General features: G+C 43.8%; 1 protein-coding gene across 9 annotated transcripts in view; it reads right to left on the bottom strand.

Moving 5' to 3' along the window:
* Positions 1–11,695: 11,695 nt before the first annotated feature.
* Positions 11,696–12,240, bottom strand: part of SORBS3 (sorbin and SH3 domain containing 3) — a 90,092-nt gene continuing 89,547 nt past the window's right edge. For all 9 annotated transcript variants that reach the window (XM_073622282.1, XM_073622288.1, XM_073622280.1 and 6 more), the window contains one exon: positions 11,696–12,174. In XM_073622282.1, the coding sequence (XP_073478383.1) occupies positions 12,104–12,174 (71 nt within the window). In that variant the 3' untranslated portion in view covers positions 11,696–12,103. The remainder of the gene's footprint in view (positions 12,175–12,240) is intronic.

Below are 12,240 nucleotides of genomic sequence, written 5' to 3'. Positions count from 1 at the left end.
TGGTAAACAGCCTTTACTCTATTAGTAAATCAAGCATGTTGTCTCACACAGCTCAGTCGTCTTCTGCTGCTGCCTCTCACTCTTTGACCTTCCAGTGTAAAAATCCCTCAAGCAGCTCATATCTCTCGCCCTTTCACTCACTCACTCTCTCTCCCCTTCTCTCTCTCTCCCCCTCTCTCCCTCACCTTCCAGTGTAAAAATCCCTCACGCAGCTCATCCTTATGATGCTGCCTCTCACTCTCTGACCTTCCAGTGTAAAAATCCCTCAAGCAGCTCATATCTCTCGCCCTTTCACTCACTCACTCACTCACTCACTCACTCACTCACTCACTCACTCACTCTCTCTCTTTCCCCCATCTCTCTCTCTCCCCCTCTCTCCCTCACCTTCCAGTGTAAAAATCCCTCACGCAGCTCATCCTTATGATGCTGCCTCTCACTCTCTGACCTTCCAGTGTAAAAATCCCTCAAGCAGCTCATATCTCTCGCCTTTTCACTCACTCACTCACTCTCTCTCCCCCATCTCTCTCTCTCCCCCTCTCTCTCTCTCCCCCTCTCTCCCTCACCTTCCAGTGTAAAAATCCCTCACACAGCTCTTCCTTATGCTGCTGCCTCTCACTCTCTGACCTTCCAGTGTAAAAATCCCTCACACAGCTGTTTCCTCTCACTCTTTAACCTACCTCACCTAACCATCACAGTGCACTGAACAGAGTGATTACTGGAGGTAGGAAGACAGGGGAAGTGCTTCCCCTGCCTACAGCAGACTGGAGACATCATTTTCCTAGGAAGCTCCTCCCCTCTAATAAGAAAGCCCAGTACTGTCTGTTTAGTGTGGAATTCCTGCCTAACACTAACTATGTCTAAAAGTGGTCCCCCCCCCCAACACCTATTCTGACGAACCTGTGTAGGAAAGATGTATATACTTACCTATTTTCATCTAGACACATGACCCCCTGTGTCTGCCATTGGCAGCTACAGGTGAGAGGAGAAAGCACACCAACAACTGATGTAATGGGCGTGGTGACGTAACCTATAGCTTGCATGGCCCATCCATTGTCGGCGCTCCCTCCTCTCCTCTACAGCCACCGCTGACTGACTCAGGGGAACAAGATCATATGACCGGAGCAGAGCATGCTGAAGATAGGTAAGTATACACACTTTTATTTCACACAGGTTAGGCAGCATAAGTAGTAGGGGGGGGAGGGAGCATTTGTAATAATAGTTAGTGTTAGGCAGGAATTCTACTTTAATTCTAGTCTGCTGCTGCTAGGATTGAGGAAGGAGGGTCTGCTGTTAATGCCTGTAGTTAGCACAGCTGCAGAAAATCCACCACAGCACATATAGTGCCACCTGCTGGATGCCTATGGTAAATATGAAATGCTCATTTTACCTTGAGTCTTCAACCAACCTATTTGAAGGCTAGAGCCCTGAGAAAATATCCAGAATGTCTGGGTATAGGGGAGAAGGTGAACTTCTCCTCTTTTACCCACAATGCAATGCTCAGAGCCTGATTGGGTAATCATCAGAATGAAGCACATGCAAGGGAATAAAGCAGAACTAAACCCACTGATTTAATAGTTCGATTCAAGGCATGCCAAGAATAATAATTGCGCAGTTCCGGCACCTCCAGCACTGAATGTATTCTATGGCAAGGTGTGCTGGAGGGTCAATTGATGCTGACTGCTGGGGGATCTATTGTTACTGGGGATCTATTTTTTTTTGTGGGGGATTATTGTTGCTGGGGTGGTATTTTGTTGCGGGGGGGGGGGGGGTCTGTCGTGTGTGGAGGGGATCTATTGCTGTGGTGGGGTCTGTTGCTGCTTGGGTGGGGTCTATTAAATTACATACAATTTAGTAGCACAAAATGATACTTGGTTCTGTACTCTCTAAAAGGAGCGGTACTGGGAGGTGGGTAGGGGGTGGAGCCAAGAGACAGTGCTCGGAGGTGGGTAGGGGGCAGAGAGGAAGGAGGACTCATAAGGAGGGAGTTCCTGCACCTATTCTCTGAGAAAAAAAGCCCTGATTGTTACAGTTACTTTTGCTCTCAACAGAACTATGAAGCCATCAAGTGTTTGGTGTCATAACTGATCACATGTGCAGCATCATGGTAATTGCTGAACAGAGGCCAAGATGGCAGCTTCCTTGGCTGTAAAGGAGAGGAGGGTTTAATTCCACTTTAAGTAATTATATTTTTATTTATGAATTGCTGTTCAGCAATAAATGCAGGAATATGTAATGATATATGACCTCTGGTAAACTGATATATCACTATATTATAATATCAGTTCCCTGCCACCCCCAGCTAGTGCAACCTCTATAGCCCCAGCCTGTCCATCCCTGGGATTCCTCAATCCGTTACAAGCTGAGACAACACAGAGCTGTGTCATTTTGTATCGGGGGAAAAATTCCACATCTTGGACAGAATTTTTCTTTTAACCTTTCCAGCCCTTCACTTCCTTTTCATGAATTTCTTTCATGTATGCTGATCTCTTCTCATGCCACTGGTTAGTATTATGTTGTCGGATGTAATATCATCTGAGGTTCAAGATCCCTTCAATTATCATAAATTAGTTAAGGTTTGCACTCTTGTGGGGGGTTTTTTATGCATCTTGCATATCACATGTTCACATTGGCGGCTGGTGCTCAAAATTTTTGGGAGGGGGCGCAAACAAACTGAAAAAATTTTGAAAAAAAAAAAACATCAATTGCAGCCACTATGCCCATCAAACGCTGCCACTGTGCCATCAAATGCAGCCACTGTGCCAAACGCAGCTACTGTGCCAAACGCTGCCAGTGTGCCCATCAAATGCTGCCAGTGTGCCCATCATATGCTGCTAGTGTGCCCAACTGCCCATCATATGCTGCCAGTGTGCCCAACGCTGCCAGTGTGCCCAACTGCCCATCAAATGCTGCCAGTGTGCCCAACTGCCCATCATATGCTGCCAGTGTGCCCATCATATGCTGCCAGTATGCCCTTCAAATGCTGCCAGTGTGCCCATCAAATGCTGCTAGTGTGCCCATTAAATGCTGCCAGCGTGCCTCCTGCCCGCTCGCCATCTGTCCAACACTTACCCTGTGTCTGTGGGGCAGCGGGTGAAGGCGATGAGCGGGGTCCTTCATGCGTCTCCTGCCTCCTGATAGGCGTCCAATAGCGATACCTGTCGTTTCAGCCAATCAGGTGACAGGTAACAGACCCGAGCTCCTGATTGGCGGAAAGGCGGTTCAGTGTTGGCAAAGCGAACAGTCATTCACTTTCCTAACACAGCTGAGTGGACTGTGAACACCAAGCATGGCGCTCGCAGTTAACCTATTTTGCAGCCTCACTTACCAGCTCCGCTCGGGCTGTGTGTTCCACGGACCTTCTGATGTCACTTCCGGTTTCCCTGGCACAGGGAAACCGGAAGTAACATCTTAATTCCAAGAACAAAGCACTGGCGGAAGTTGTTCGGCGCAATGGAATGCGCCACAAAGCAGGTAAAAATCCTGCAAATGAAGCACCTCGTCTACAATCTCGTGAGCGCATTGACGTGGCGCTTCCCCTAGTGTACTGTGTCTGGCGCCCGAACACAGTGCACTTAAAGGAAATTTCTTTCTATTTTTTTCTAAAGGGCCTTTTTAAAAAAAATTAATTTAATTTTTTTTTTTTTTTTTTACTGCTGGGGGGGGGCGTTTGGGGGCGCCCCCTATGGACGGGCCACCATTGCATGTTCATTTAGACTATGCTAGAGATGGGGACGAGGGACATTGCTAGCTATGCTGAGATGGGGACGAGGGACACCTAATAGCAAAAGTAGACAAACATAGGACGCCACGCCCATTAAAGGAGAATTATACAAAAAAATTAGTTATGCCTAAAATTGCTTTTTTTTTTAACCACTACTCTTTCTTTATACTGCCTTTTGAAATCTACAAATGCAGCCATATAGAAAGTGGATGAAATGTTTAGCACTGGCCAGTGGCGTTGCTAAGGGGTGGATTTTGGTCCCTGCAGTCTCTGCAGGGGTCCCCAAGGGGAGGGGAGGCTCTGAGGTGACCCTGATGTAAGTGGGGGGCTCTCTAGGTACCCTGATGCAAGGGGGAGGCTTTCTGGGGACCCTAATTTTAAGGGAGAGGCTCTCTGGGGACCCTGATTTAAGGGGGAGGCTCTCTGGGAACCCTGATGTAAGTGGGGGGGGGCTCTCTGGGGACCCTGATGCAAGGAGGAGGCTCTCTGGGGACTCTGATGTAAGAATGAGGCTCTCTGGGGACCCTGATGTAAGGGGGGCTCTCTGGGGACCATGATGTAAGGGGGGCTCTCTAGGGACCCTGATGTAAGTGGGGGGCTCACTGGGGATATATATATATATATATATATATATATATATATATATATATATATATATATATATATATATATATACACACACACACACACACACGTGCACACACACACGTATATTACTTTATATACATGTGTATGCCCGCCCAAGCTACATACGCTGCTATGGGCTCCAGATCTTTTGTAGACCTAGCAACACCCCTGCGCTGGCAAACACTTCTTGAAAGATAAAAAGTGTTTTTTTATATACAACTATATAGATCAGACCAAAATGAGGGACAAATGAGGAGGAAAGAGGGACAGAGGGACTTTGTTCCAAATCAGGGACAGTTGGGAGTTATGTAATTCCTTTAAAGGGTAACTTCACTTTTATGAAAAATATAGCAAATAAAAAAAAATGTTTGCATATATAGTTTCTGTATTATAATTTTGTTATTAAAAATTACTTTCCGTTTCAATTTGTAGCCGCTGTATTTATTTAGTAAAAGAATGCAGTTTGGCAACCTGGAGGCCAACTGTACACAGTTGGTGTACAGATCTTTTCCAGAAATGTCATTTCCTGCATGTGTTATTGACTGACTGATTTTCCCAGAAGTTTGCAATAAGATACAAATCAGATTTTAGGCATCCTCTGAAACAGGAATTATATTTTTGGTTAGATACACCCTAAGGGTTAATTACTTCTAAAGGGATGCAGACACAGCAACTTTTCCCATTAGAAGACCATGAGTGCATCAGCTGATTAGACTGAATGCAAACACTCCCATTTACAAACCAGACTACCATGGACATAGTGGCACATACAGGTTTTTCTTAAAGTAGTTGTAAACGCTGTTACACCACTTGTACCTACAGGTAAGCCTATAATAAGGCTTACCTGTAGGTACTGTAAATATCTATGGCTTCCACGGACCTTCTGATGTCACTTCCGGTTTCCCTCTGGCACAGGGAAACCGGAAGTAATGTCTTAACTCCAAGAACAAAGCACCGGCGGAAGTTGTTCGGTGCGATGGAATGTGCCACAAAGCAGGTAAAAATCCTGCAAATGAAGCTCCTCATCTACAATCTCGTGAGCGCATTGACATGGCGCTTCCCATAGTGCACTGTGTCCGGCGTCTGAACACAGTGCACTTAAAGGAAATTTCTATTTTTTTTTAAAGGGCCTTTTTAAAAAAAAATACATTTTTATTTTTTATGTTTTTTACTGCTGGTGGGGGCGGCGCCCATGTGCCCCCTATGGACGGGCCACCACTGCATGTTCATTTAGACTATGCTAGAGATGGGGACGAGGGACATTGCTAGCTATGCGGAGATGGGGATGAGGGACACCTATTAGCAAAAGTAGACAAGCATAGGACACACCCCCCCTGTCACACCCCTTAAAGGAGAATTATACAAAACAATTATTAGTTATACCTAAAAGTGCTTTTTTTTAACCACTACTCTTTCTGTATACTGGCTTTTGAAATTTACAAATGCAGCAATATAGAAATTGGATGAAACGTTTAGCACTGGCCAGTGGCGTTGCTAGGGGGTGGCTTTTGGCCCATAGCCCTGAGTCTCTGCAGGGGTCCCCAAGGGGAGGGGAGGCTCTGTGGGGACCCTGATGTAAGCAGGGGGGCTCTTTAGGGACCCTGATGCAAGGGGAGGCTCTCTGGGGACCCTAATTTTAAGGGAGAGGCTCTCTGGGGACCCTGATTTAAGGGGGAGGCTCTCTGTGGACCCTAATGTAAGGGGGGCTCTCTGGGAACCCTGATGTAAGTGGGGGGGCTCCCTGGGGACCCTGATGCAAGGGGGAGGCTCTCTGGGGACTCTGATGTAAGAATGAGCCTCTCTGGGGACCCTGGTGTAAGGGGGGGCTCTCTGGGGACCCTGATGTAAGGGGGGGCTCTCTGGGGACCCTGATGTAAGAGGGGGGGCTCACTGGGGATATATATACACACAAATGCACACATACACGTATATGTACATGTGTATGCCCGCCCAAGCGTATGACTTTCTTTACTATGCTGCTATGGGCTCTAGCCCCAGATCTTTTGTAGACCTAGCAACACCCCTGGCACTGGCAAACACTTCTTGAAAGATAAAAAGTGCATTTTATATACAACTATATAGATCAGACTAAAATGAGGGACAAATGAGGAGGAAAGAGGGACAGAGGGACTTTGTTCCAAATCAGGGACAGTTGGGAGTTATGTAATTCCTTTAAAGGGTAACTTCACTTTTCTGAAAAATATAGCAAATAAAAAAAAATGTTTTTTGCATATATAGTTCCTGTATTATAATTTTGTTATTAAAAATTACTTTCCGTTTCAATTTGTAGCCACTGTATTTATTTAGTAAAAGAATGCAGTTTGGCAACCTGGAGGCCAACTGTACACAGTTGGTGTACAGATCTTTTCCAGAAATGTCATTTCCTGCATGTGTTATTGACTGACTGATTTTCCCAGAAGTTTGCAATAAGATACAAATCAGATTTTAGGCATCCTCTGAAACAGGATTTATATTTTTGGTTAGATACACCCTAAGGGTTAATTACTTCTAAAGGGATGCAGACACAGCAACTTTTCCCATTAGAAGACCATGAGTGCATCAGCTGATTAGACTGAATGCAAACACTCCCATTTACAAACCAGATTACCATGGACATAGTGGCACATACAGGTTTTTCTTAAAGTGCTTGTAAACGCTGTTACACCACTTGTACCTACAGGTAAGCCTATAATAAGGCTTACCTGTAGGTACTGTAAATATCTATGGCTATGATTAGGCACCCACTTGCAGTGTGAAACATGTAAGCCTTGCCTTGTCCTGTTCCTCTGGGATCGATGTGATCGTTTGTGACTGTTTGGATTTTATCTGACCTCAATAAAGGTGTCTTAATGGAGTGTGGCTGTCCAGCCATTTTTTGCTCTTTCTATACTGTAAATATCTCCTAAACTTGCACAGTTTAGGAGATACCCACTCTATACACTGCTGCCGACATCATCAGCGCATGTGCACTGAAGAAACGGGCCTCTGGTGCCGTTTTTTTTCAGGGCCCGTGCCATGACCGGCGGCTCCCAAGCGCATGCGCGGGAGTGACGTCATCACGGCTCCGGCCAATCACAGCACCGGAGCCCACAAACCCAGAAGTAACCCCGGTAAAAGCTGTTGGCCGTGGGAGTGGACTACGGGCGGCACTGCAGGGCATCATTCTAAGGTAAGTATTTCATAAGCTCATTATGCCTTTGTCTTGCAGGGTTTTTTTTTTTGGGGGGGGGGGGGGGTTCGGAGGTTTACAACCTCTTTAAAGAATGTGTTGATGTTTCAACAACATTTTATATTCCTGGTATGTGCTTGGTGTACCATGTACTTGTTTGACAATGTATCCTGTTCTCTTTGTATTGTTTCTTCTGTGTAAAATCCCTGGTGTTCCTGCCAGTCCCTCTGCTTTCCTATTAAAAACTGGCCACACTAGGTATGAGAGCTCAGAGTGGTCAGTGTTCTAGCTATGCTGAGAATTCAGTCTGCTCTCCTGCAATTCCAGCTAAAATAGTATGAATGAGCGCTCAAAAGAGGGATCGCAGCTAGCACAAAAGAAGGTGATCGGCCAACCTTATATATAAACACAAAACGTGATAGTGCAGCGCTTAAACCAATATAAATACACTATACTGTAAGTGACTAATAAAGTGCTAAAATTAGTGCCAAAATGAATACGCAACCAATGATAAAAAATTAGAACATTGGCAGCGCTAAACCATTGTTTTAGCATAGAGTGTCCAATAGTAAATAATTCAAAGAAACAAAATGTCCTGAATATAGATAAAATCACTGCGTTATGGTGTTCGGGCAATAGCTGTCTTTGTTTGCTGTCAGTAAAGTCCATGTCTGATCTTTGGCAAGGATACAATGACTGAATCTTATGGTTTTTTTTTAGTTCTCCACCAAAGAAAACAGTTAGGATTGGAGGAAAAGTGACGGAAGTCCTGTCTAAGTATTCAGAGTCCGTCTCTGTACCGCTGATGAGCTGGGGATCCATTAGCAATCAATTGGAGTCCAGTATTTTAAGATCTAATCCCCGTGAATCGGTGCTTGGAACTTGAGAGCGTTTGTGTTGGGAGTCCATACAGATCTATTATTGGCGAAGTTAGGACTGAAGCTTAAGAGGTAGTCTGTACCATGATCTGACGATCAGAGGAGGAGGTCTGCTAATCTGTGGAACTTAAGGCTGATTTCCATTTCTGGTAAGTGTAACATCCTAAGGGAGTGGTGTTCCACGCAGTGTGGCGAAGGGATGAAGATATTCAGTGATTAAATATATTTTTTCCCAACATCCCTCCGTGCACTGTCCGTCACCTTGATACAGCTGACCACTCCATACAGACGTTCTTATTTTATCTATATTCAGGACATTGTGGGGTTGATTTACTAAAACTGGAGAATGCAGAATCTGGTGCAGCTTTGCATGGTAGCCAATCAGCTTCCATATAAAGCTTGTTCAATTAAGCTTTAATATTAAAACCTGGAAGCTGATTGGTTTCTATGCCGAGCTGCACCAGATTTTGCACGCTCCAGTTTTAATAAATCAACCGCTGTGTTTCTTTGAATTTTTACTATTGGACACTATGCTGAAACAATAGTTTAGCGCTGCTAATGTTTATATTTTAGGGTGTGTAGATGTGTTTTGTACTATCTGATTTATTTACTAGCAGCAGCTGAAGGGTCTGTGACCTTTTTAGTTTAACAGGTTCATGAGCGCTGAGGGAAAGTGGATACGTGCCTTTAGGTGACTGTTTACTTTCATTTTTGTGGATGATGATAAAATAAATTTCAAATACAAATGTGCTACCCCAAATAAATTTTATACAAATAAAAATCTGTCTCTAATAGTGCAAAAAAATAATGAAGGAAAGGGCCAGAGTTTGCACATGTTGAATTTGGAACTATAATTTTACACTATTAAGAGAGCTTTTTATTTGTATATAATGTATTTGGGGTAGCACCTAACTATATGAATTATTTTTTTTCCTTATTGGATGCATATTAATTTTTGCATTAGTTTTAGCACTTTATTAGTGACTTATCGACTTACAGTGTATTTGTATTGTTTTGAGCGTTGCACTATCAAGCTTTGCTCTCCTCCAATGATTAGACTTGCAATCATGCCGCCACCCCCCCCCAGCCATTTACTGGGAAGACTAGTGTCTGCTGTTTCCCCTCCCCCAGCCTTCTGAGCTCCTTATGCAGCCGAGAAAAGAAGGTATGTGATTACTTTAAAAATAACATGTTTACACAGATGTTTTGCCTTTTATTTCTATTTTAAACTGCATGGGTTGTTTAGTTTTACAAGGTTTACACCCAGGAAAGGTTTTTTTTCTTAACAAAAGTGGAGTTAAAGTGGTTGTAAACAAAAATTCCCCCAAAAAAACTGCAAGACAAAGGCATAATGAGCTAGTATGCATAGCATACTAGCTCATTATGAATTACTTACCTGAGATCGAAGCCCCCGCAGCAGTCCTTGTTCACCGCTCCAGCTGCCGACATCTCTCCCGGGGGTTACTTCCGGGTATCGCAGCTCCGGCGCTGTGATTGGCCAGGGCCACGATGACATCACTCCCGCGCATGCACGCGGGAGCCGCCGGTAACGGCACAGTTGACTTTGCTTAACTGCACATGTGCCGATGACGTCGGCACATGCAAATACAGGGATATCTCCTTAACCGTGCAGGTTTAGGAGATATCCAGTGTAGCTACAGGTAAGCTTAATTATAGGCTTGCCTGTAGTAAAAAGTGGTTGTAAAGGGTTTACAACCACTTTAAGCCTGGTACACACAGGTATTTCTTTTTTTTTTTGTTCAACACAGTGGACCGAAAAAAAAAAAAAAAAAAACGTGGAGCTTGCTGTACTATGTGATTTTGGTACAACGATCTCCCCGCTGAGCTATTCTATTCTCACCATAACACAGCGGTCAGCGCTTGCAGCTATTGGCTGCAAGTGCTAATCGAATGCTGGTTGGCTGCTGGTTGGCTGCTGGTTTTCCAGCATGCCTGTTCGATAGAAGCCAGAGGTTAGTGCTGTATACACTGGCTGAATGTTGGACAGTTTCTGTTGAACTGGCTGATATCTGTCTCATAAAGTTGTATAGAAAGTTGCTACTAGATAACTTGTTAGGTTTAACAATATTTATTGCAATATTAGCTCATTTCATCAGCCTGCATAATGCAAGTGCACAGATAACCCACAGCCCTCCAATTTATTTGGTGTAAAAAACATTTCTGTGCATTCAAAAAGCAAATACAAAGCAACCTAGTATGGATGAGACCATAATACCATCCTTGTTTATTCATTTACCTTTTCTAAAAATTGATTTACAGGGATTTTATACCTAAAGGAAACATACTGAGAGTGATATGTAGGCCATTGACAACTTCCTTCTAAAAATAATAGTTGCCTGGGTACTACCATGCTACGACTGTAAGAGAGGCCTTGAGAGGATGTCACTAATCTCCCTTAGGAAGTTCCTTGTTTGGTCTGTGAACATTTTTAGTAAAGAGACAGCTCCTTAGGGTGTGTGGCATAATTTAGGGCACTTGAGAAGATATCTGAAGGTTTGGAGGCCATGTCTTGGATCTTTCTAGAAAGTGGTGAATGAGAAGTCGCCATGTAATCAGTATCTGGGTTCTCCCAACCAGGAGCAGAATAGCATTGTTGACTGTGCTCCTTTGAGCATTCCTCTTTATTGTAGCTGAGGTGAAATGGAAGAACATTTGGTCGTCTGTGTGAAGTAAGGCTCCTAGAATTCCTGTGGAAACTTCAATCCTAATATGATACTCATACTTTGAAGTGAAAAGTTACTGTTAATTCTGTGCATAACAGAATAACAATCCAGTAAAAAAAAATAGACCTTAAATACAGTTATGTGGACATTGAACACTCTTTTACATCAAAAAGAACACCTGGTCTAAAAATTATACAGCTACTTTAGAAGGGACATGTCCAAAGAGAAGTCAATAGTGCAAAGAGGGAGGAGACCACTGTAGAAGCAACTGGGGCCAGAAAACCTAGGTGTAATCAGACAACTTGAAGTCCCTCCTGTGAGAATTTGAAGTTCATCTACGAAAGCCTGGAGAGAAAGAAAGGGATGGCTGATCTGCTGGGTACATGAGAGAGGCAGGGAAGAAATGCCCATAAAACTGAGCCTAGCCTAGTGATGTCCTGTAAGTGGCAAAGCACTAAGGGAGAACTCAGCTGCATGAGGCCTAGTGAGGTTCTGCTCATGGTAAAGAAAAGCAAATGGCATTGGGCACAGCACATACTTGCAGAGAAGTATTCCTTCTACCTAATATATACAGTTCATCCAGGACAAAAAAAAACAAACAAACAGCTAGGTGGTATAAATTGTAAGATCGGCTGTACTATCAGCAAAACAAGAAAGAAAAAGGTGCATTTAAAAGCTTGAAACAAGGAACATACGTGGAAAATAAGATGGAGTTATGGTGTATGGACAAATTGGAGGGTAAGATCATTTGGACAAAAATATGGTATATAGTAAGAATAATATTAGTCATTTTCCCTCAGTTGCAGTGCTCTGTTCACTGACAAGGTAGGTTGCATCAACTAGTCCCCCATCGGCTGAAGGCCATGGCTAGTATATGCCAGAAGGTTATTTCCTCAATCTCTTCCCTGTATTTCAGCGTGGCCACAGCTGTCCATGAAATCACTGAATCAGAGGGGTTGGCACTACTAGTCCAAGAAGGATTCCATAGAATGTACACAAGCACTTGAAAGTGAAGCCTCCAGGACTAAGAAGTCACATATGGAACAACATAATTTCCAGGGAAGGTTCCAAATTGATGTGTTCTCCAGCAGACACCTGAGAAAGGGAAAAATGGATGACTTACACATTCCGGTGATATATTGTATACTGTCAGGATCTTTT

This window comes from Aquarana catesbeiana, linkage group LG03 (assembly GCF_042186555.1).
Source record: "Aquarana catesbeiana isolate 2022-GZ linkage group LG03, ASM4218655v1, whole genome shotgun sequence".
NCBI lineage: Eukaryota > Metazoa > Chordata > Amphibia > Anura > Ranidae > Aquarana > Aquarana catesbeiana.
The sequence above is the reverse complement of the archived record's forward strand: the minus strand, read 5'-3'. Positions and strand labels throughout refer to the sequence as shown.